This window comes from Rana temporaria, chromosome 1 (genome assembly GCF_905171775.1).
Source record: "Rana temporaria chromosome 1, aRanTem1.1, whole genome shotgun sequence".
In the NCBI taxonomy this organism is placed as follows: Eukaryota; Metazoa; Chordata; class Amphibia; order Anura; family Ranidae; genus Rana; species Rana temporaria.
In genome coordinates this window covers 87,553,395-87,576,827 of record NC_053489.1, presented here as the reverse complement: position 1 = coordinate 87,576,827, position 23,433 = coordinate 87,553,395, and the positions used below count along the sequence as shown (strand labels likewise).

General features: G+C 40.6%; 1 protein-coding gene across 6 annotated transcripts in view; it reads left to right on the top strand.

Moving 5' to 3' along the window:
• The window catches only part of MAST4 (microtubule associated serine/threonine kinase family member 4), a 742,993-nt gene that overhangs the window by 705,781 nt on the left and 13,779 nt on the right, over nucleotides 1-23,433 (top strand). For 5 of the 6 annotated variants that reach the window (XM_040339978.1, XM_040339995.1, XM_040340024.1 and 2 more), the window contains 6 exons: nucleotides 1,632-1,754; nucleotides 4,895-5,007; nucleotides 10,086-10,213; nucleotides 12,645-12,871; nucleotides 19,089-19,289; nucleotides 23,184-23,410. In XM_040339978.1, coding sequence (XP_040195912.1) covers nucleotides 1,632-1,754; nucleotides 4,895-5,007; nucleotides 10,086-10,213; nucleotides 12,645-12,871; nucleotides 19,089-19,289; nucleotides 23,184-23,410 — 1,019 coding nt within the window. The remainder of the gene's footprint in view (nucleotides 1-1,631; nucleotides 1,755-4,894; nucleotides 5,008-10,085; nucleotides 10,214-12,644; nucleotides 12,872-19,088; nucleotides 19,290-23,183; nucleotides 23,411-23,433) is intronic. The other variant, XM_040339988.1, reaches the window with a different exon arrangement.

Sequence of the window (23,433 nt, the reverse complement as noted above, 5' to 3'; positions counted from 1 at the left end):
TCCACGAACGTACGAGCGGCCGTCGCATTCTTTTACGTCGTCTCTAGGCGGCTTTGTTCGGCGTATAGTTAAAGCTGCTGTTTGGTGGCCTACTCAATGTTAAGTATGGCCGTCGTTCCCGCGTATAATTAAAAAATTTTTTTCGCTTGCGTAAGTCGTCCGTGAATCGGACTGGACGTAATTTACGTCCACGTCAAAACAATGACGTCCTTGGGACGTCATTTAGCGCAATGTACGGCGGGAAATTTAGGGACGGCGCATGCGCAGTTCGTTCGGCGCGGGGACGCGCTTCATTTAAATGAAACACGCCCCCCAAATCGCCGATTTGAATTAGGCGCCGTTACGCAGTGAGAGATACACTACGCCGCCTTAACTTACGGCGCAAATTCTTTCAGGATTCAAACCAAAAAAAGTAAGTTACGGCAGCGTAGTGTATCTCAGATACGGTGCGCCGGGGCAGATCTTTGTGGATCTGCCCCTTAAAGTGTACTAATAGTGAAGTTTTCCATTAATTGATCTTTCCACCAAGCCCCCCCAAGGTCTTATACTCCCCTATCCTAGCTCCTCCGATCTTCTGTATGGAACCACTGGGAACTGGTTCAGATTCTATCCAATGGGCTCCTCTTCTACACCTCTGCAGAGCAACATTCATTCATTTCTATGGAGAAGCCATCCACTGCTGGGAAACATAATAGGTGACCTCTCAACAGAAAAAAAACAAGCTTCTCCTATCTATGTGACTGCTATCACTTTAGTTGCACCACTGCTAACCATATTTAATTGCCTAAACCTGATTCATAGTTAGCTGTGAGATGCAGCATGTTTTCTGCATGCTATTAAAGGACATATAAGCAGGGCTTTTTTTCAGGGGGAACTTGGGGGAACTCAGTTCCACCACCTCTGGCTCAGACCGCTCACCACAATCACTTGTAAACACAGAAGTCTGGTTTCTGTGTTTACAAGCGACAGCTCTGCACTCTGTGTTTAACCACCTGAACTCTGCATTCTGATGTAATGCAATCCTGGTATTTAATGCCCCTTTAAGACCCTTCTACTGTTTGTGAAATCTGAACGGGGTCATGGTAAAGTTCCTGCACCTATTTTCTGAGAAAAAAAGCTCTGCATATAAGTAAAATATAAAAACACAGTCTGAGATTGCTTTGTGTAGCCATTATGGGCATGCAACTGGTTTAACCTATTGGGCATTTTTTATTCTCACAAGAGGCTCACCTTTCAGTCACATCTGTCACATACTGTGATCCTTTCTGCATTGTAATGGTATCACTGGTGAGAAAAGTCTGAAGAAAACCATTGCAGTCTTTGGAGAGAAGTACACCACAACCAGTAGTGTGTTAGCTGCACAATGTTATGATTACATGCTGCCTGTTCATTCTGTGTTTCTCTCACCCCCAGTTCAAAATGTAGTAAATGCTGTGTAGAAGAGCCAGTACAATTATTTCTACTGCATGTCTTCTATTAACTCCTGTCATTGTACTGGTGTGCTTATTGTATGCTACAGTTGGAAATTAAAGAAATTAAATGGCCTACTTTTAATACATAAGCCCCATATTGAGGGTGTATGACAGTATCTTCCAGAATATCACATCTTTTTTTTTTTTCCTGCTTTCTAGGTGGTGCCTATGAGGTGAAGCAACATCCATTCTTTTGTGCCTTAGACTGGAACAGCTTACTGAGACAAAAAGCAGAGTTTGTCCCACAGCTAGAGTCGGAGGATGACACCAGCTATTTTGACAGTAAGTGGGAAAGATTGTATAATAAGTTGTATAATGAGGAAAAAATAATCCGCACTCTGGTCGTTGCTGTTTAAAAGAAATCGTTGTTTTCATTGACAAGCCACAGTGAACAAACACAAATGAGAACAGTTGACGCGTTTCAGCCTATAAGGTCTTAGTCATGGTTATGATTAAGGCCTTATAGGCTGAAACGCATTAACTGTTCTTATTTGCGTTTGTTCACTGTGGTTTGTCAATAAAAACAACGATTTTTTAAACAGCAACGACCGGAGTACGGATAATTTTTTCCTCATTTTTTCCTCATTACTCAGCCAGCGACTGTGGATCAAGCACACGGGAGCTCTGCTATCTATGTATGGGTAGTAGCACTGACTTTTCTGTTTATAATTACTGTATTTATTGGTGTATAACACTCAATTTTTTACCCTGAAAATAGAGGGTAAACTGTGCCTGCGTGTTATACGCAGGGGGCTGTGGAACGTTTTTTTTTCTGAAACTTTCCTCTTAAAATTAGGGTGCGTGTTATACGCCTGTGAGTGTTTTACGCCGATAAATATGGTAGTTGGAGGCTAAAAGGTTTTACATAATGCTTTTGTTCCTTTCTATAATGTCTGTCCTATCACACTCGCTTGCTTATCGCTCATTAAGGATTTTATACTGTGCAGACATTGCACACTAAGAGGAGTTAATTATTGCCAGTTATTTAGTTCAGTTTTTATGCGAGTCTTGACGGTATTCTTTCCTAACACTTAAATTCCCACAAATGTTTGACATCTTATCTTGTAGATAAATATCACTGGGATTAGTGTGCGTGTATTGTAATAGAATGTGCTTGTATCCATAAAAAAAAGAGGAATTCCGATGTGACATATTTTGTACAAATCAATTTGTTGCATGTATTTCCAATGCTTGTATACTAATGACATATTACACAGTCTGTGTAATGGTGGTGTATTTTTTTTGTAATGTATGTAATGTTTGTGAGGTTCATGTAATTAGTTACAATAGTTTTGGTGCATAGCAGCAGATTGAAGAGTTTAAAACTGGTGCACAGATATGTGGCTAATAGTGGCAAAGGAAAAAAAAAATCTTGCATTAGTGGTGTCCCTGGAAGGAAAAAATACTCCTTTGCTGTTAGTTTGAGGGGGACTGATTGGCATCTATACAAGTGAGAGGAAGTTGGGGAGGGGAACTGGGCTCTGAGGGTGCATGGAACTAAATGGCCCTAGGGAGGCTGTAAGCGAACTGAAGGGCACCCAGGAGCTGTGCTCTGACGGTGCATGGAATTAAAAGGGCTCTAAGGGGCTGAAAAAGCTTTAAGGGCTTGTTCAGGTTTGTGGATATCAATGCTGATGTTTTGACAGTTGGTGAGGGAATGATATTGCATGCAGTTGCAGCGCAGCCCTATTCGTGGTGATATGCCTTTTCATTTTTGCCATGTTTACAGCCTGTAGCAGTTGTACTTTCCGTTTTGGGTGGGGTAAAAAACAATGTTCCCCTCCAAGCTGCAGAGGCCATCGTTTGGGGGTATAGATGCTGCAGCTGCGAGTGATGCTTTGTATCCTGGCAAAAAGAACCCCACTGTTGGCATCGGTGGGCAGTACTGTCTGATGATAAATGCTACCTATTTAAATGCAGCCAATGTTAATAGAATCATGACAGAACGGACCTGTATAAAAAATACAAAGTAGGGGGGATGGGACTTTATAGGTGCAATTAGTACAAGGACAAACCAAACTGAATAAAACCGCAATTTATTAAAGTTACAAAAGTACATAAACACAATATTATACAATACATGAACAGCTTTATGGTCATTCAAGACATGTTATTGTAGCTCCTATAGTTGGTCCCACATCTTAATCCTACATGTTTCGCCGTATGGCTTTTTCAAGGACAAACGTGGTTTTGTGGCTACTATATGAATGAACAGAAAGCGAATTACAAACACATCTAATGTTATATCAGAAAATACCAACACTATACATAGCGTATACAATACATTTAATACATGAATGCATCTTATCCATTGGCAAGAGTTCCCTGAAAAGGAGACATACCTCAATGATTCAATGATTTAAAGTAAAATCCAGTTATTGCCATAGAAGTCTGGGTGGCCCAAATTTAACAGGTTTGAACCTCCCAAAAATTCCGGATGAAAGCTGTAGATGATCAGATTTTGCAATAGAAGAATGCTAGTCATGGCTAGGGCACATGGAAAACAATCAACATTAACTATTTTGAATCCTCGTGCTGCTAGAATTAGGAAATAGATGGGAAAGTATACTATTTTTACTTATTTTAAACTTTTTCTTACATTTCTTCAGTTGCTTCCTGGTTTCTTGGCCAGAATGGTGTCCTATGAGATTTCTTTCATCTGGAGGAAAGGGAGGGGCTTTCTCAGCTAAGCACACCCCCCTGCCTGCATGCCTGGCCCTGGATTGATTCCATGAAGTAAATGCTACATGAATCATCTGCCCTTACTCAAGATGGCCATGGCTAGAAATGCTAGGGGGTGTTTTTCAAAGTAATTTCTCAACAAGCTAAAGCATAGCGACGTGGATGGATGAGAGATTTTGCTTGGTATATAAAAAAAAAAAATAATAATTGTGTTTTCAGTTTGTGGTGCTCTGATACAGTTTAGTTCTGCTTTAACATACGCAGTGTGGGCACAGGTGCACTTTAAGAAAGGACATCACAATTTAGACAAGCAGATTTTGGTGAAGTAGCAAAACGGAGCCGAAACCTAATAGAGTGTAAATTACACACGTCTATGTATCATTACATGGCAATGGGTTGAGCCACAGTTTTTTGTTTTTTTACTTTTTTTACCTCTACTTATCAAACTCGCCAGGCAATAATATCAGGTGAGAGAACCCAACAAAGGTGACCAAGTTACCCTCAAAAAATGGTGGGCCAGGAGATGTCAATGGAGGTTGGAGAATGATGTATGCCTGAATTGAGTGTAACCTGGATCTGAAAGTTCACCTTATTCCTGATGTCACCTTTTTTGCAACCATCTTGTTGGGTCTGTGGTAGATGACATTTTTATTCTTTTATCTTGCTTACTCAACCCTTTCTTTTCCACATACATATATATACTTCTGTATGTTGAACTTTATATTTGTATTACTTTTTAGCCCGGTCTGAGAAATACCACCACATGGAAACAGAGGAGGAGGATGACACCAATGATGAGGACTTCAGCATGGAAATCAGACAATTTTCATCATGCTCGCATCGCTTTTCTAAAGTAAGTATTTGATCCTGGCTATATATCAGCATTGCTAACGTGGAGCCTCTTTGTTTTCAGATGTAGCAAAATGAACATCAGCCAAAACTCTTTGAGGTTGAGTTACTAAAGTCAGTTGCTCTAGATCTGAGGGGAAGCTCTGCTGATTTCTATCTTCCAATCATATGCCAGTAAAAATGCTGCTTTTTAATGTTCTTGCATGTGATTTGGAATTCTTTGCAAAGTGAAGCTTTATCTTATTTACTAAGCTCTGGAGCAACTAAAATTGCAGTGCACAGTATATTTGCCTATAGTACCCCTTTATTTCTAAAGCCCCTTTCTAATGGGCAGTCTTAACAGGTATGCCTGTTAGTTTTTCGGGTGGACCTGATCGGACCCTCCAGTCTCTTCTATGGAGCGCCAGATACCTGCCGCCATCTGATCCGACCATGCCAGCTAAAAACAGACGGATGGGGGTACCTATTCCATTCCGGCCCCATCCATTCCGGCGGATCGGATGGCATTAGATGGACACAGAGGCGGTCTGTTTCTATCCGATTGCCCCACAGACGAGAATGGGCCATGTCCATGCTCTGCATAGCACACACAGACCTATCATCTGCCTGCTTATCAGAGAGATCCCCCGCTGAGCAAGCGGATTCAGCTTCATGGAGGCATCTGTGTGAAAGGTGCCTTAGCAAAAAAGGCTTAAACCTATTTCAGGTTTTTGTCTGTTCTAACCCAAAACAAGAAAATCAACACAAATAATACACTGATTAGAAGTCAGCTTTTAAATGCTCCATCCTACAAATGTATGTTGCCTAATATGCCCTGAGAGGGCCACTGCTATCCTCAAGCTCACCTTCAAAGACATTTTATGTTCTTTAAAGATGGGCAGAGCTCTCTAGCGAAGTCTACCCAACCACAGATAAGTGAAAAAACACAAAACTGGCTATAACAATTAATGCTAATAATGTTTTGGCACCAATTTCTCTGTGTATAGATTGCAAAACATATAGGGAAGGATAGAGATACCGGGGTGCTTTCAATAATGTATTAATATAGGGCTTTCCCAACTACCTGATGGGCATATTCACAGTACTGTTCAAAAGTGTTAAGCAGGTGTGAGAAAATTCTGTAAACAAAGAATGCTTTCAGAGTGTTAATAGTTTCTTTTTATCAGTTCACAAAATGCAAAGTAAATAGAAGATAAATCCATATTTGGTGTGACCGCCCTTTGCCTTCAAAACAGCATAAATTCTTAGTACTGTTGCACACGGTTTTTGAAGGAACTCTGCAGGTAGGCTGTTACAAACATTTTGAAGAACTAACCACAGATCTTTTGTGGATGTAGGCTGCCTCTTTGTGTAATCCCAGACAGACCCAATTATGTTGAGATCAGGGCCCACTTCCAGGACTCATTGTGCCTCTTTATGGTGAAGATAGTTTTTAAAGACATTTAGCCAGATTCAGGTAGAGATACGATAGCGTATCAGTAGATACGCCGTCGTAACTCCGAATCTGCGCCGTTGTATTTTTAAGCGTATTCTCAAATTGAGATACGCTTAAATGTTGCTAAGATACGACTGCCGGTGCCGTCGTATATCTTAGCTGTCTATTTACGCTGGCCGCTAGGGGTGTGTACGCTGATTTACGCCTAGAATACGTAAATCGGCGAGATACGCCTATTCACGAACGTATGCACGCTTGCCCGTCGCAGTAAAGATACGCCGTTTACGTAAGGCATTTTCAGGCGTAAAGATAAACCACCAAAAAGATGGCGCCGCCAATGTTAAGTATGGACGTCGGAACCGCGTCAAATTTTTCACGTTTTACGTCGTTTGCGTAAGTCGTCCGTGAATGGGGCTGGCCGTCATTTACGTTCACGTCGAAACCAATGAGTCTTTGCGGCGTAATTTGGAGCATGCGCACTGGGTTACGTCCACGGACGGCGCATGCGCCGTTCGTTCAAAACGTCATTTACTTGGGGGTCAAGCTTAATTTACAGAAAAAACGCCCACCTCTTCCACATTTGGGTAAAGCGCGCTTACGCCGGCACATTTACACTATGCCACCATAACTTAGGACGCAAGTTGTTTGTGAATACTGTACTTGCCTCTCTAACTTACGGTGGCGTAGCGTATATGAGATACGCTACGCCTGCCTAAAGTTAGGCACGTTTACCTGAATCTGGCTAATTGGCTGTATGTTTGGGGTCGTCCCACTGCAGAATACATTTGGGACCAATCACATGCCTCCCTGATTGTATGGCATGATAATTATCTGACTGCATTTCTCAGCATTGAGAACACCATTGATCCTGACCAACTCCAACCCCACTTGCAGAAATCCAGCCCCAAACTTGCAAAGAACCTTCATGCTTCATTGTTGCCTATAAACACTTATTATTGTATCGCTCTCCAGCCCTTCGCCAAACCACACTGCCTCCTACAACGGCCAAATTTTTCAGATTTTTACTCATAAGTCCAGAGCACCTGCTGCTGTTTTTCTGCACCCCAGTTCCTATGTTTCCATGCATAGTTGAGTCGCTTAGACTTGTTTCCACATCAGAGGTATAGCTTTTTGGCCACAGTTCTTCCACTTCTGGCCAGACGTCTCTAGACAGTAGATGTGTATATGTGAGTCCTACTTTTTTCTGCCAGTTCTGTGATTTTGGCACTGCTGGACATCTTCAGATGTCAAAGGGAAGTAAGCATGATGTTTTTCATCTGCTGCATTAAGTTTCCTTGGCCGACTATTGCATCTACAGTCCTCAACATTAACTGATCAATGATGTCCTTAGCATTGCCATACCATCAGGGAGGCATATGATTGGCCCCAAATGTATGGGATTGCATGCAGCCCATGCCCCAAGACATTAAACAATTATAAGAATAAATGTAATTATTCCCCAAAACATATAACTTAAATAAGAAAAAACACACAGAACAACTATTGGCATAAATATTGACCGTGCCACTTTATTGGTTTGCAATAAATTAATAAAATATTTTCAAATTATTTTAGTCAATCATAAATATTCCAGTAAAATTAAATCTATCCAGAAGATCAGTTATTAGAACTCGAGCCATAAAATATTAAAATAAAATTAAAGTCTCCCCTAGAAATCCAGGGTGACTATCATACCACATAAGTGCCAACGACAAGGGAGGGAAGGGAGGGTAGCTCTTTTGCTAAAGGCTTGACAAACTGTAAACTTCCTGTCAGACAGAAGTATTTATAGGGCCCTGAGTTTTCCAGAACCTTCCACTGCTTTTAATTACAAAATGATAAAGAAAAAATGCAGCACCAGAAAATTAAAAATCAAAAGAATCCACCTGAGAAGGTGGATATCAATAAAGTGCGATCACATAAAGGAGATACATCTCCATCTATTCCCCAGTGATAACAAACTAAATACAAAGATCATATATTGCTCTGAGTCCAGTAAGCCCGACCAGTTTCGTCTCCACAGACTTCAACTGGGGCAAGGAACTGGACTCCCACATCTCCAGCGCATTTAAATAGTCCCCCCAAACATCCACACGAGATACCATCATCACATACCTTGTCTCAGCTGGCGTGCATTCCACGCCATGCCACTTCCGCTCTGTTTGCGCTCCACGCCCCGGAAGTGACATATCTACAGCTTCCCAGGCAGGCCAAATTTCTTTGCCCAAAAGAATAGAGCCTCCTCCTGTCCATCACACTCCTTTCTGCTGAATGAGAGGAGGTGAGGATAGGTAGCACCGCCCTGCATCCACCATTCTATTGGAGGGGTGACGCGAGCGTCGTGAACGATCCCATCCCCTCTCAGAAACGGCGACGCGGCGTCGAAGGAAGCGCAATGACGTCATACGCACGCTGTAATGTGATGTTTTCCAACAGAGGGGATAATACATATCTGTTTGCATCCATGAGAATTTAAGGACCACCTGTACATGCACTTGGGACTATACACTTATTTGTTTTTGTTTTTTGTCTAGAGATTCATTTGGTTCACCAGAGTATCGTTGACAACTCACTATTCATATATTTCTTCCAGCAATATATGATCTTTGTATTTAGTTTGTTATCACTGGGGAATAGATGGAGATTTATCTCCTTTATGTGATCGCACTTTATTGATATCCACCTTCTCAGGTGGATTCTTTTGATTTTTAATTTTCTGGCGCTGCATTTTTTCTTTATCATTTTGTACTCTAATCCATTGGTGTGCTGGCTGCCTGATATTATCACATTTATATTTTCTTTAGTATCACAGTTTAGCGCAATATATTTGCTATATATACACACTGCTTTTAATTGGCTAAAATCTCACCTCACGGCTTTTAAAGAGACGGTAACATAAAAATGTATCTATATTACCTCAACATTAACCTATAAAAAAAATTGGAGCGGGAAAGGGGTGGGGCTACAGCAAGCCCATGAAGGCGGGCCCACATAGCTGTTCCCTCCTCTTACATTCTGAGACAGGACAACAACCCCAAACATAAGGCCGATGCAATTAGCAGCGATCTTCAGTATGCAAGCAAAAATCAAGAGTCCTGGAAGTAATGGTTTGGTCCCCATAGAGCCCTGATCTCAATATCATTGAGTCTTTCTGGGATTACATGAATAGACAGGATTTGAGGCATCCTACATCCACAGATTCTCTGAGGTTAGTTCTCCAAGATGTCTAAAACAACCTACTTGCCAAGTGCATTAAAATATACATTTTTGAAAGTATTCTTCAGATACAGCATTTCTTCACACCTGCTTAAAACTTTTGCACAGTAGTGTATGTTGGGTAATTAGATTGACACTTTCAAATTATGACTTCCCCAAATACATATACACAAGAGACTTTGCTGCAAAACCATCACATCCTAGAGGAAAAAAGTAAAATCTGCATGTACAATGCAGCAACTTCTGCAATGATTTACAGTATCTCCATGTTCGCATTAAAAAGGTTTTCAATTTTGGCAGACTGATTTGGAGCTTTGATACCCCACGGTTGTTTGTAAAAATTTGATTATTGCACAAAAATGTCCAATTTTGTTTATTTAATGAAAAAAAGTAACACAGGCATATAACGCATAGTATTTATGTATTTGTAGGTGTTTAGCAGCATTGACCAGTTGATGCAGAACAAAATGGAAGAAAAGGACGACAGTAGTGAAAAATCAAAGAGCTTAAATTTACCTCCTGTGGAATCTTTGAGTTGGAGCTCTGAGTATTCTGAGATGTAAGTGGAATGAGAAGTTATTACTATATTCAGAGTGGTATTGGTATACCTCCCAACAATTTAAGATGGGAATAAGAGACACCTATTAGCCAACGTATGTAGTATGCCCCCTTAAAGGAGAATTACACACACAAAAAAAGATTGGTTAAAGGGGTTGTAAAGGTTCGTTTTTTTCTTTCTAAATAGGTTACTTTAAGCTAGTGCATTGTTGATTCACTTACCTTTTCCTTCGATTTCCCTTCTAAATGTTTTTTTTTCTTTGTTTTCTTTGTCTGAATTTTTCACTTCCTGTTTCTCCTCAGTAAGGTGTTCAGTAAGCTGTTCTAAATGACTTTCCACCGCTCGGATGATGGTGGAAAGCTTACTGAGGAGAAACAGGAAATGAGAAATTCAAACAAAGAAAAAAAACATTTAGAAGGGAAATGGAAGGAAAAGGTAAGTGAACCAACAATGCACTAGCTTAAAGGAACCTATTTAGAAAATAAGACGAACCTTTACAACCCCTTTAAACCCACAAGTGCTTTTTTTTTACCACTACTATTTATTTATGCTGGCTTTTAAAATTTACAAATGTGACAATTTAGAAATCAGATCAAAGGTTTAGCACTGGGAAACACTTTTTGACAGATAAATAGTGCATATACACAACTATATAGATCAGACAATCGGAGACCATTGAGAAGGAATGCAGGACTTTTCCTCAAAATCGGGGATAGTTGGGAGCTATGGATATTCGGGAACAGTGTCTTCTATTGACAATGTGTATGATCTGAAAAATCTGATGGATAACAGATGAGTGATTGAACTCTAGCAAAAGGTATCATAAATGAAAAAAATAAATAAAAATTAAATCAGTAGATGCTAACTGATGGATAAGAAAGGTGCAATTTTATATTTTTGTAAAAGTAACATATTTCACATTAAACTTGCCAAAACTTGGAGATTCAAAATGATGAAAAATGCATTATCAGATATTACCTTCAGTGTAGCTGCATGTCAGTATGAAACATTTATTATAGGCACCGTTTATATCTCCTTATTAGTCCTTTGTGAAGGACAGCTTTACTGACCAAAAGGAAAACTTTAGTGTTTTGAGTCACTGACGATTTCTGTAGACCAGAAAAGAAGAAGAAAAGTCAGAAGTTCTTATTTGCATATATTTCCAGGTCTTTGAAGCTGCCATCTTAGCCTCTGTTTACTCTGCAACTGCTATGATGCTGCACATGTGATCCTTTATGACACCAGCCATTGGATGGTTTCACAGTTTGGTTGAGAGCACAACACATGTGAACAGCTAGCATTTCCGGCATGCCGGGAGTGTTAACTGTTTTTTGAATTGATCAAATCAGAGGTTTACTTCTGCTTTAAGTCAGAGAATCAGCATACCAATTGGAAAGCTCACATTTACAGGAAGGTCAAAAATGGCAACCTCCATGTTTCTGTCACGTCATCCATTCATCTTAAATCAAGGTCTCAAATATCCGTGATTGTGTAATATATTGAATGAGCCAAGCCAGTCTTACATTTAGAAGGCCTGCTTTTATATATCGAAAGGGATTTGGAAGGGCTCCGTCAATAATTTTTGTACGTCTCTGCAAACTCATACCCATGACGGTTGAAGAAGCAGAAATGTTCTCTCAGATGTCCATTACACAATGGCAGGAATTTATCAACCCTGAAGCAATCAGAATCTAGAGCAGCTGTACATAGTTTTCAATTAGCTTGTATCTTCAGCCTGTTCAGTTAAGGTTTGAAAATGAAAGAATTTGATTGGTTGCCATGCACTGCTGCTCCAGTTTTAATAAATTCCCCTCATTTTGTCCACATACTGTATTTGTTTCCAGCCTATATGAAGGTGTCCTACACATGCAGCAGAAAGGTGTCAGAATACACAGTGCATTGCCGTTTGTTGTGTATGGGGCTGCGTAGATGCAGATGGTCAGATTGCCCACGCTGACCCATATCCACAGCCAAAAGTGTCTACAAAGGGCATATGGGCATCAGAACTGGATCACAGGAGCAATGGAAGAAGGTGGCCTGGTCTGATGAATGCAACATTGGTTTGGGGAACACAGCAAAAAGTTTGAGGTGATAAATTGACCTCCAAATTCTCCAGATCTCAATTCATCAAATTCAATCGAGCATCTGTGGGATGTGTTGGGAAAAAACATCCAATCCATGGCACCACCTCACAACTTGCAGGATCTACTACTGATGGTTTTGTGTCAGATACCACAGGATACCTTCAGAGGTGTAGCGGAATCCATGCCTTATCGGGTTATGGTGGCTGGTCATAACCTTGTAGCAATCAAATGTGTTTTCTATTTTAAAATAGTATCACGCTTTTCCCTGTTGCACACTCTTCAAAAGTTTTGAATTCTAAATTCAATACATAGAATTTTTTTTATTATGTTAAATCTGTTTCCAACAGGCAACAGCTCTCAATATCGACCTTTTCTGACAGTGAAAGTCACAAGCAACGGAACAGCACCAGCCTGCTGCCAAAATTTGCCATCTCCTCTGACCTAGAACGAGATGAGCACAATGCTGGAGATTCCCAGGAGGAAGGGGACAAGTCTGGTCTTATTTCTGAAGACTCACCACAGGAAGACCCTGACCTCTCTACACCTGTCAGCATTAGCAGCTCCACAGTGTCAGGTGTGTACAGATTTACATCTTGACTAATCATTCAGCACTTTGCTTATAAGGAACCTATAATATATATATATATGTTTTAATGATATACCTCTGACCAGGTAAGTGACTGTCTTTGATTATCTCGTTCCAATGTCATCTGAAAGTCAGTGGGATACGTTAGGCAGCAAGGTAATTGTAAATGTTACCTATAAAGTCGATGTGTTGAAAGCAAAAATAATTGGAACCGCTGTTTGTTGTGTAGCCGCACATCAGTCAGGGTGCCCATACCCTTGTCTCACCCAAAGCTCCCACAGTGGGCAAGTGGGCATTTTTTTTTATTCTTTGACATGTACCACCTACCTAAACATTGATGCTGACCCCTTCATAGAAACCGTATTCCCTGATGGGAAGTGGCCTCTTTCAGTGGACTAATTCACCCTGCCACACTGCAAAAATGGTTCAAGAATGGCCTGAGGAACACCGCAAGTAGTTTGAGGTGTTGACTTGGCTTCCAAATTCTCCAAATCTCAATCCATTTAAGCATCAGTGGGATTTAGTAGAAAAAACAGACAGAACCATGGAAGAATAACCTTGCAAATCACAGGACTTAAAGGCTCTACTACTGATGCCTTGGTGCTAGATGAAACAGCATACCTTCAGAGGTCTAGTGGTGTCCATGCCTTGAGGGGTCAGGGCTGTTTTTGGTGGCAAAAACAAATACTGAATATAAGGTGGTTGATCATTAAGCTATGGCTGATCCAGTGTGTATATATTGTGTGTGTTTATATATTCAATTATTCCAAACTGGTGCGGTATATAGCACATCAGTTAGCTTCTCAGTGCAGTGCAATCAAGCCGTCCCGAAGGAAAAATCCAGTATTCGTTATTTTTGATGAATTGAAAATAAACTTTCATAGGTGAAAAAGTTTCCAAACTTTTTTTATGATTAATAGAATAGTTAAAAAACAGGTGAAGAAACTTTTTAAAGAACATATATATATATCTCCAGTCCAGGATTGCTGCACTTAACATTTTTAATCCATCAAAAATAACGAATACAGTGGAACCTCGGATTGTAACGCGGTTAACAAGCATTTCGCTATATGAGCACTGTATTTTTAAAAATCGTAACTCAGTTTGCGAGTGTTCTCTCGCAAAACAAGCACAATTCAGGCCAAACCAGTGTTCAGTACCGCATTTGGCCTGAGGTTGGGGGCGCCGGAGCAGAGCCGAACGTCGCAGATCGGCACCATTCGAAAAGGCCCGAGGACAGCACGGATGACCTTGGCAAATCTCAGGAACTAAGTCTTTCCAAGGTTTGCCGAGGTGTCCTCGGGCCTTTTTGGCCTTTTCCGAGGCTCTCCGGTGCCCCCCGCCTCTGGCTGCATGCAGTATTGCATGTCATTGAAGTCAATGCGGAACAAATTATTTTTGTTTCCATTAACTTCAGTGGGGAAACTTGCTTTGATATGCAAGTACTTTGGATTACGAGCATTATCCTGGAGCGGATTATGCTCGTAATCCGAGGTTCCACTGTACTAGATTTCTACAGTAAATGCTTGCAGACAGCCACTGCTTACCTTGATAAGCCAGGAGGGTAGTCTAGGACGGAGCTACGTGTCTGGGTGAGGAGACCAAATTTGTGTTCTCTAGAGTGCATAGGCTGTGTATCTGACTTTTAAAAATTATATACGGTAGCTAGAATTCATAGTTTACTTAAAAAGTGACATTGTTTTGTCAGATGAATAAATGAAGTGCAGCTCTCCTAAATACACAGGCCCGGATTCAGATACGTGTTACGACGGCGTATCTCCAGATACGCCGTCGTAACTCTGAGTGTGCGGGGTCGTATCTATGCGCCTGATTCTTAGAATCAGTTACGCATAGATTTCCCTAAGATCCGACCGGCGTAAGTCTCTTACGTCGTTGTATCTTAGTTGCATATTTACGCTGGACGCTAGGTGGCGCTTCCGTATATTTACACGTAGAATATGTAAATTGGGTAGATACGCCGATTCAGAAACGTACGTTCGCCCGGCGCATTTTTTTACGGAGTTTACGTAAGGCTTTTTCCAGCGTAAATTTACCCCTGCTCTATGAGGCATAGCCAATGTTAAGTATGGACGTCGGGCCAGTGTCGAATTTTGCGCCGTTTGCTTAAGTCGTTCGCGAATAGGGCTTTGCATAAGTTACGTTCACGTCAAAACCAGTGAGGCTTTGCGGCGTAATTTGAAGCATGCACACTGGGATACGTTCACGGACGGTGCAGGCGCCGTTCGTAAAAAGCGTCATTTACGTGGGGTCACGAGTAATTAACATAAAACACGCCCACCTCCTCCACATTTGAATTAGGCGGGCTTACGCCGGCCCAGTTACACTACGCCACCGTAACTTACAGCGCAAGTTCTTTCTGAATACGGGACCTGCCGCTGTAAGTTACGGCGGCATAGTGTATCTGAGATACGCTACACCCGCCGAAATATACGCAAATGTATCCGAATCTGGGCCACAATCCCTACATCCAAGCAAGTTAATTTGGTCGACCCACTACATAATATAAAGTGATAACAATCAAAACAACCAATATGATATTATCAATAGTGCCCGCGCATAAATAATGCCAATAGTGCATAGCGAATAAAGTGCAATCGTGATTTAAAAGTAGCTTTATGTATATTTATCAATCAAGTCATCAATTTCATCTTTTTGTCCCTGGGTGGCTATGCTAACTCATTCCACTTTATCAAGGGAATCATGGTTGTCACACAGGCTGCCTTTTGTTTATCTAAATTACCCTGAGGGTTGGGGTATTTATAGTTTACAGAAGGAAGATAACCTTGTTTTAGGCTTCCAGTTCAGCTAACAGAAAGCGACAAGGACACTGCATTTTTTGACAAAATCAACAGGTATTTTCTGTCCTTGCTAAAAAAAATCTGAAAGTGCCTGAGAGTAGAAACTAATGTAACCACCACATCTGAAGACTAGTAAGCTGCAATAAATAAGAGTTTGTTCTTAGGTTTAGATATCCTTTAAAGAAAACCTGCAGTAACATATGGAAGCTGCAACTGCTGACCTCTTCTTCTAACAATGTTGGTTCTCTGCATGTAATGGCGGCCCAACTGTTTCAGTGCTTTCTAGATCAATGACAGGGATAGGTATACAGATTGGAAGCTCAGACTTCTAATTTGTCTGACCTCTGAAGGTGTTATTGCAATTTGTAAATATAGTAACTTGTGAATGGGCATGTTCCCCATTTGTGCATTTCAATACAGAGTTTAGGATGTCCTTATCGATGCTTTCTAGGGCAATTCAAATAATTGGAAATTGTACCTGATGCTGGCCCCACACATGCAGTATACATTTATTCAGTAACAGTCATTAAAAGAACAAAGAGCAGATGGAAAGCAACCTACTGCCACCAGCACCGTGGTTTGGTAATGCCTTCATTTTTTCAGGAGTTAAATTTTTTAACAATACTAAAATAAAGTACAAATACTCATTGGGTAGTAGTTTTTCACCTGTGAAAGTTCCAAGAATCTACAGTTGGAGGATTCTGCCATTTCCTGCAAGTTGTAAAAGAAAGCAGACCAAGTGTATTAGGCTGAAGGTTACCTGTAATTTTTTTGAGCGTAGCAATTTTTTGTTTCCTATCCCTAGCAATATGTTTTATGTGTGCTTTTATTTGTAAATTGAAATAAGTAAAGGGTTTTTTAATCCTGGTTATGCCCCATCATAGGCAACATTTCTTTCACTGTTTTAAAACGCACAGAAGTAAATTTACCCACACTGATGATACCACCATTATGTCAGTACGGATAAATTCTAAAATTCAAAAGGGGGGAATAGGGTTGGGACTTTGAATGAGGCATGTGATAGACACTACCACAGGCCTCCATCCCTGTAAATGTATTTATTTATATCTTTTTTTATAAATTCTAAAATTCAGGAGCAAAAACTCTTCTTAACTCTGTAAGTGAAAGTTAAAGCTGGCCATAGATGGATATAGATATTTTCTTTTTTTGTTCAGCCGGCAGGCTGAATGAAAAAACGTGAAGAGATTCCTCTATTCACTCAAATAAGGCAGATGAAGGAATATTAGTGCACAAAGTTTGTGTTTTCATGTCCTTAAAGTTCTCTAACTCAGAAATCTTTGTATTGATCCCTAAAGGGTCAGTCCATCTCCAGAACTAAATTTTCATTTTTTTGGTCTCTTGGTGGTTTGGTATCGTTTATGGTCTCTGTTGGTGAGATCTCTGTGTTGAGCTTCTGGTTCTGCATACCTGCTGTAGTCATTATTAGAGGTTATTACACTCCCCCTGTTGGATTTGTTCTTTATTGTGAAAAGTGCATTAGAAAGAGCTGTAACACTGAAAAACCTCAGGTGGGCATGAAGATGGGAAACTAGCCAGTTCACCTCACTGTTGCAGTGTTTAAGACTTGTTAGGAAGCCATGGGCTATTTAGCTAAAATACCACTTGTGAGTGGACTGGACCTTTATAAAGAAAGAAAAACTGTGGTGACAGAATATGAAGGCTTCCACCATGCACCCCATCCTCCTAAAAACAATAGTTCTCATATTGTTCTAATGAATTTAATGCTTTCTGAGTCACTGACCCAGAACAACTCTGCAAATCAGGCAATCCAACTTTCTAACCTGAATTCGGCTACATGCCTACCCTGACCATGGCAAAAACACAAATCGTGTTTTTACTGGGATTTCGCCATGATTTGTGTTTTTCTGCTGCTGGCGGTCAAGACGTTCCTATCCTAAACACGATTCCTCCGTGTTCAGGAGAGGGAGGTTTAATCTCTCCTAAATGCGGCAGCTCCTAAACTTTGCTAAAAGCCTATGTGTACAAACTCCTAAACTCAAGTTTAGGAGCTGCTAGTGTACATGAAGCCTTAAAGGGGTTGTAAAGGTTAGTTTTTTATTTTCTAAATGGGTTCCTTTAAGCTAGTGCATTGTTGGTGCACTTACCTTTTCCTTCGATTTCCCTTCTAAATGCTTTTTTTCTTTGTCTGATTTTCTCACTTCCTGTTCCTCCTCAGTAAGCTTGCCCCCATCATCCAAGCCAGTCTGGCTGGGGGTTAGTCAGCCAGAACAGCTTAGTGAGGAGGAACAGGAAGTGAGGAATTCACACAAAGAAATAAAAGAAAAAAAAAACATTTAGAAGGGAAATCAAAGGAAAAGGTTAGTGATCCAACAATGCACAAGCTTAAAAGAACCTATTTAGAAAATAAAAACAAACCTTTACAATACCTTTAATGTTCAGGCTCTTAAAAAAAAAAAAAAAAAAGACCGCAAGACAACTAGCTTTTTTTAGGAGGAGGAGGAGAGCAATGACATCCCCTAAATCTTTCTAACTGCTGGTTTCTTTTTAAACCATTTAATATCACTAGTTTCTATCACAAATGGTATGTAAACCTTATATCTCTTAGTTCTAATATTGGCCCCATACCTCACTGCACCCAGTTTTGTTTAGCAAATTATTTCTGTGAATCTGTTGCAAAGCTTCTTAGACCCCTTTCACATGGGGCAGACTCCGTCCAGCAGATCCGTCTGCTCAGCAGGGAATTTCTCTGCTGATCCCTGCTGAGATGGTGGATGACAGTAGCATTTCCACCAACAACGCTAATCTACTGTCATAAAATTAGCTATGGCTTTTGAGCTGTCATGTGAGCCTCAGAGCTTGTTTGTTTTTGTTTTCCTGTATATGACCAAGGAGGGCTCTGAGCATGGAGACCAACGTCAAGGGGCTGTGACTTTTCTGCTTGAAAGCCTTAGTCAACTGCCATGTAGCCATAATGAATAAAACAGGCAGGCAGATGCAATAAAAGGATGTTTCGTACACAAGAGTAAAACTTCTGCTCAAGTCATTTGCAGACAGCCGTTTTAGTATAGGTTGCATTGATGACTGTTTGTCATAGGGATGTTGAAGACCATGTATAAATATATTATTTTCAGTCTGCTAGATAGGTATAAGATCTACATGAATGGTATTCAACCTTTATGTTTTGTCATGAGACTTAGTTCCGCCCCTGAACTAAAACTTGGACACTTTTAATGTCTCTAACTGGTAAGAGTACCAATGTGTGACTTTGTGGCTTGTGATGCAGACCCTAGCAGTACTTTCTGTTTCTATAAATCTTACATGTCTCTAGGCAAAAATAATAGTACATTTCCATCCTGTCAAGCTGCAGTTGGTTTAATATGTGTGTCCTTTTTATCCTTAAACAGTGAGTAGTTTCTCAGAGCACTTAGAACACATAAACGGAAGGAGCGAGAGTGTGGACAGTACAGATAATTCCTCAAAGCCCTCCAATGAAAGCTCTTCTCACATGGCTCGCCAGCATTTAGAAAACACAGAGAAGCAGAGAATATTGGGGAAAGTCACTAAATCAATTTCTGCAAGTGCTCTGTCCCTCATGATCCCTGGAGGTAGAACCATACATCCTCAGCATGATATCATTTAACTTTGCATGTCTTTATACCATTTGTCAGCCATTATTGCTGCAAGCTTTCCATTACCCACCTGTCTTTAAGAATGTCTGTAACCACACATTCTCTAGGAGAATTGGCTGGATACTGTCCATTCATTTTAAAGGTAAAATGGAAAGAAGTCCAGACAAGATTTGATGAGCACATTAAGCAGCCTATTAAAAGTCTACGTGTTTTGCCATTAAATTCCTAACGGCAAAATAAAATGAAATAAAACACATGAAGCAGTAAACCGCAAAACGTTTCAACCAACTGAGTCTTCCTCTTTGCCGATAGGACTTTAATGATGATGAAACAAATGGACTTTTGATACAATTGTATACAATTTTCAGATGTGCTGTTTTAAATTTGCTTGTTTCTATAATAAGGGACATGGATATTGCACCTGCACAGAATTCATCTAAAATACCATATGAACTGGGTGAGCTGATACTGCTTGCTTGTTATAAAATAGTGAAAGGGGATGCATTGCACTCGTTTTGTAAAAGAACTAGTAGTAATAATCATATATGTACCTGCCCAGAACAGTGTAGCGTTTATACTTTTTTATTGTAAAGGTATTTTAATATGCACTTTCTCTAGGTGGTGGTGGGGACATAACTCTATCTATTATCCAGCCAATTATGCCTCATTGTTGCTGTAGGTGGCAGGAATAATGCCTACAGGGATGCATTCAGCCCCAGGGCAGCAGTTTGGAGACCACTGTTCTAAACTGTGGTTGCTTGTAAAAACCATAAGGGTATCCTAGTTGCAGGTGATTGTATGTCTGAAAATATTTCCAAGAAAAGGCAGAACAGACATGGCATAGCTCTCGGATGTGGTGTAAATTTCAGAGCCTAATACTCTAGAACAGTGGTTCTCATCCTCAGTCCTCAAGTACTCCCAACAGGCCAAGTTTGCAGGTTTTTATTTATCTTGCAAGGGTGCTTTAACCACTTTACAACCGGAGGCTGTCTTTTAACGTCCTCGGCTTTGTGTGGTTTTGTGCTGTGATATCCGAATGATGCCTGCAGCTACAGGCATCATTCAGATATCACCATCTTCAGCCGCCGATTCTGTGCACTATAAGAACAATCAAAGCGGCAGTTCCGCCGCTTGATCGTTCTTATAGGCGGCAGGAAGGGATGTCCCCCCCTCCCTCCGCCGCTTCCCTGGGCTCTCCCGTGCCATCGGGGCCTGGAGAGCGAATTCGGCCGGCGCTGTCTGGGAAGCATAGAGATGACTGGTGACCAGACCACGCCCGGTACCCACAAGTAAACAAAGCCACAGTTGCGGCTGTCTGCATGTGATCAGTGAATTTTTTTTCACCGATTTCATGCTTGTAAGCCTGGGGGAGAGATGTGGGGTCTTATTGACCCCACATCTCTCCATAAAGAGGACCTGTCACAGTGATTCCTATTACAAGGGATTTTTACATTCCTTGTAATAGGTATAAAAGTGATAAAAAAAAAAATGTAAAAATATATATATATATTTAAAACGCCCCTGTCCCCGGTAGCTCTCGCGCAGAAGCGAGCACGCATGCAAGTCCCGCCCACATATGTAAACGCCATTCAAACCCCACATGTGAGGTATCGTCACGTGCGTTAGAGCGTGTGCAACAGTTCTAGCACTAGATCTCCTCTGTAACTCGAAAAAAGTAACCTGTAAAATAATGTAAAGCGTCGCCTATGGAGATTTTTAAGTACCGAAGTTTGGTGCCATTCCATGAGTGTGCGCAATTTTAAAGTGTGACATGTTGGGTATCTATTTACTCGCCGTAACATCATCTTTCAGATTATACAAAAAAATTGAGCTAACTTTACTGTTTTGTTATTTTTTTATTCATGAAACTGTTTTTTCCCTAAAAAAAGGCGTTTGAAAAATTATTGCACAAATACCGTGCGAGAAAAAAAGTTGCAATGACCGCCATTTTATTTCCTAGGGTGTCTGCTAAAAAAAATATATAATGTTTGGGGGTTCTGATTAATTTTCTAGCAAAAAAAATTATGATTTTTTACATGAAGGAGAGTGCCAAAGGAAGTGCCAAAATAGGCCTGGTTGTCAAGTGGTTAAATCAGAGTTAATGGCTTGGTATTTTGGACAGCTATTTAATCTAATTGAAATTCCCAAAACATGACCTGTTGGGGGTACTTGAGTACTGAGGTTGAGAACCACTGCTCTATAACATAAATGGGTCACCTTGCGAGAGCCCCAGAACTTTTCATTATTAAACCGCACAGAACCTGTGTGCCTTAGATAAAGACATACTAATTGTCTCTTGGTTCATTTGAAGGGAATCGATGAGTAAGCAGGGAGTAGACTCCATTACAGTTAAAATACAGTTGGCTTTGGTAGCATGGTTTGTATTTGCTTCACTTGTTGCCCACAGTATAACATATTCCTAAATTTAGAAATGAGTTAATTTTATCAGCGAATACACTGTTTGGAATATTTATTTTTCACAGTAAATATTACAAATTGGGAAATGTGTAAACTTGTAATGATCACCTTTTCTTGGTAGAAGTGCTAGCTACTTCACTTGCCCCCACATGGATGTCACAGAGGGACATATATCTGCTCTTGTCATGACAAGTTAAGGCGATGGGGCTTGTGTGGTCTAGGGAGTTCTGGGCCCCTCTAATAAGCTTGACTGAAGCGACATTTCACATTTGCTCTAAAGTGTTGCTGCAGCTGGCAGCAGTTTGCTAGAGTGGAGCAGCACAGAGGTGCTGACATGAAAAAAGAGAAGCGCAAGGCTCAGTCTTCTCGGCTTTTGCAGTAGTGTGGGTTGGAAGAAGAAGCACCTTCTCCATGATGGCCAATTGAATCTGCTTTCACATTTACTGATGCCTAGCTTTTTTGCATACTGTAACCATCAGTGTGGTTTTATATTGACTGGTTAGGTTTATCAGTTAGTCTAGCACAGGGGTCTCAAACTGGCATTGCAAGGCTGACAGTTACAAGCATGATTCCCACAGGCAGAGAGGCATGATGGGACTTGGAATTCGGCGCCAGCTGGAGGAGCAGTTTGAGACCCCTGATCTAGCACCATGTTGAGTTTTTTTATTTAAGGTGCAATATGTCCGGCATTAGGTTCAGAGTACCATGGTCGTTTTATTTTTAAAAAAGGGGCAGCTTTAGAAATATGTGCTTATTGTGTCATTAGAGGATTGCAACATTTTGTTTAAAAAATGCAATTTTTGTATTTCTTCAGGACAGGTTCTGCTTTGTCTCGTCAGTCTTTTTTTTTATCATTGTTTCTCTTGCTGTACCCTGCTGGTTTTGGATAGGCTTGTTATATGGCTTGACATAGAGTTGCTATTTTTATTTCAGGAAGGAGTAAAAATAAATATCAAAATGTATTGTAATGGCTGTGATTTGTATGCAACAATTGAGTGACATCTCACAAGCTTCAGGGCTGTGCTTGTGAATTCAATAACCCTAAAACTGGCAGTATTGGGTCACTAGACGATATAACATTATTTAATAGAAAGTACCATCATTTTTATCCATTTTATTATTCATTGTGAAGGTATGGCAGCAGTCATCCTTCTTATTTTTGATTTTGTCGTATGCGGACTAGGTACACCTTCATGTAGTTGTCATGCCCATTTATTATTTTTTTTTTGTATAAGTCTGCTGTGCTTCCAGAAATCTTCCTGCAGTGTTTGGAGTGCTTTGCATTATTTTCAAGTTCACATCTTACCTCATTGTACTGTACATCACCTGCATGATTTAATTGTCTTGGTATGAAGCTTGATTCAGCTAGCTTCTTCTCCACTACTTGGCTGTGTATTACTACCTAGCACATGCAGTGTGCCATGGGTTAAAGGTTTTTAGTTTTTCTTCCAGATGTGTACAGCGTGTCTCCATTGGGTAGTCCTGTTTCTCCACTCTCACTGTCGTCGGATCCATCTTCAAGAGACTCCTCTCCCAGTCGGGATTCTTCTATCTCCTCATTCAGTCCAAGGCAGCCAATCATTATACAGAGTTCTGGCAAAAAGTTTGGTTTCACTCTTCAGGCAATCAGAGTGTTTGTGGGCGACAGCGATATTTATACTGTGCACCATATTGTCTGGGTAAATCTTCCTACACTTCATGT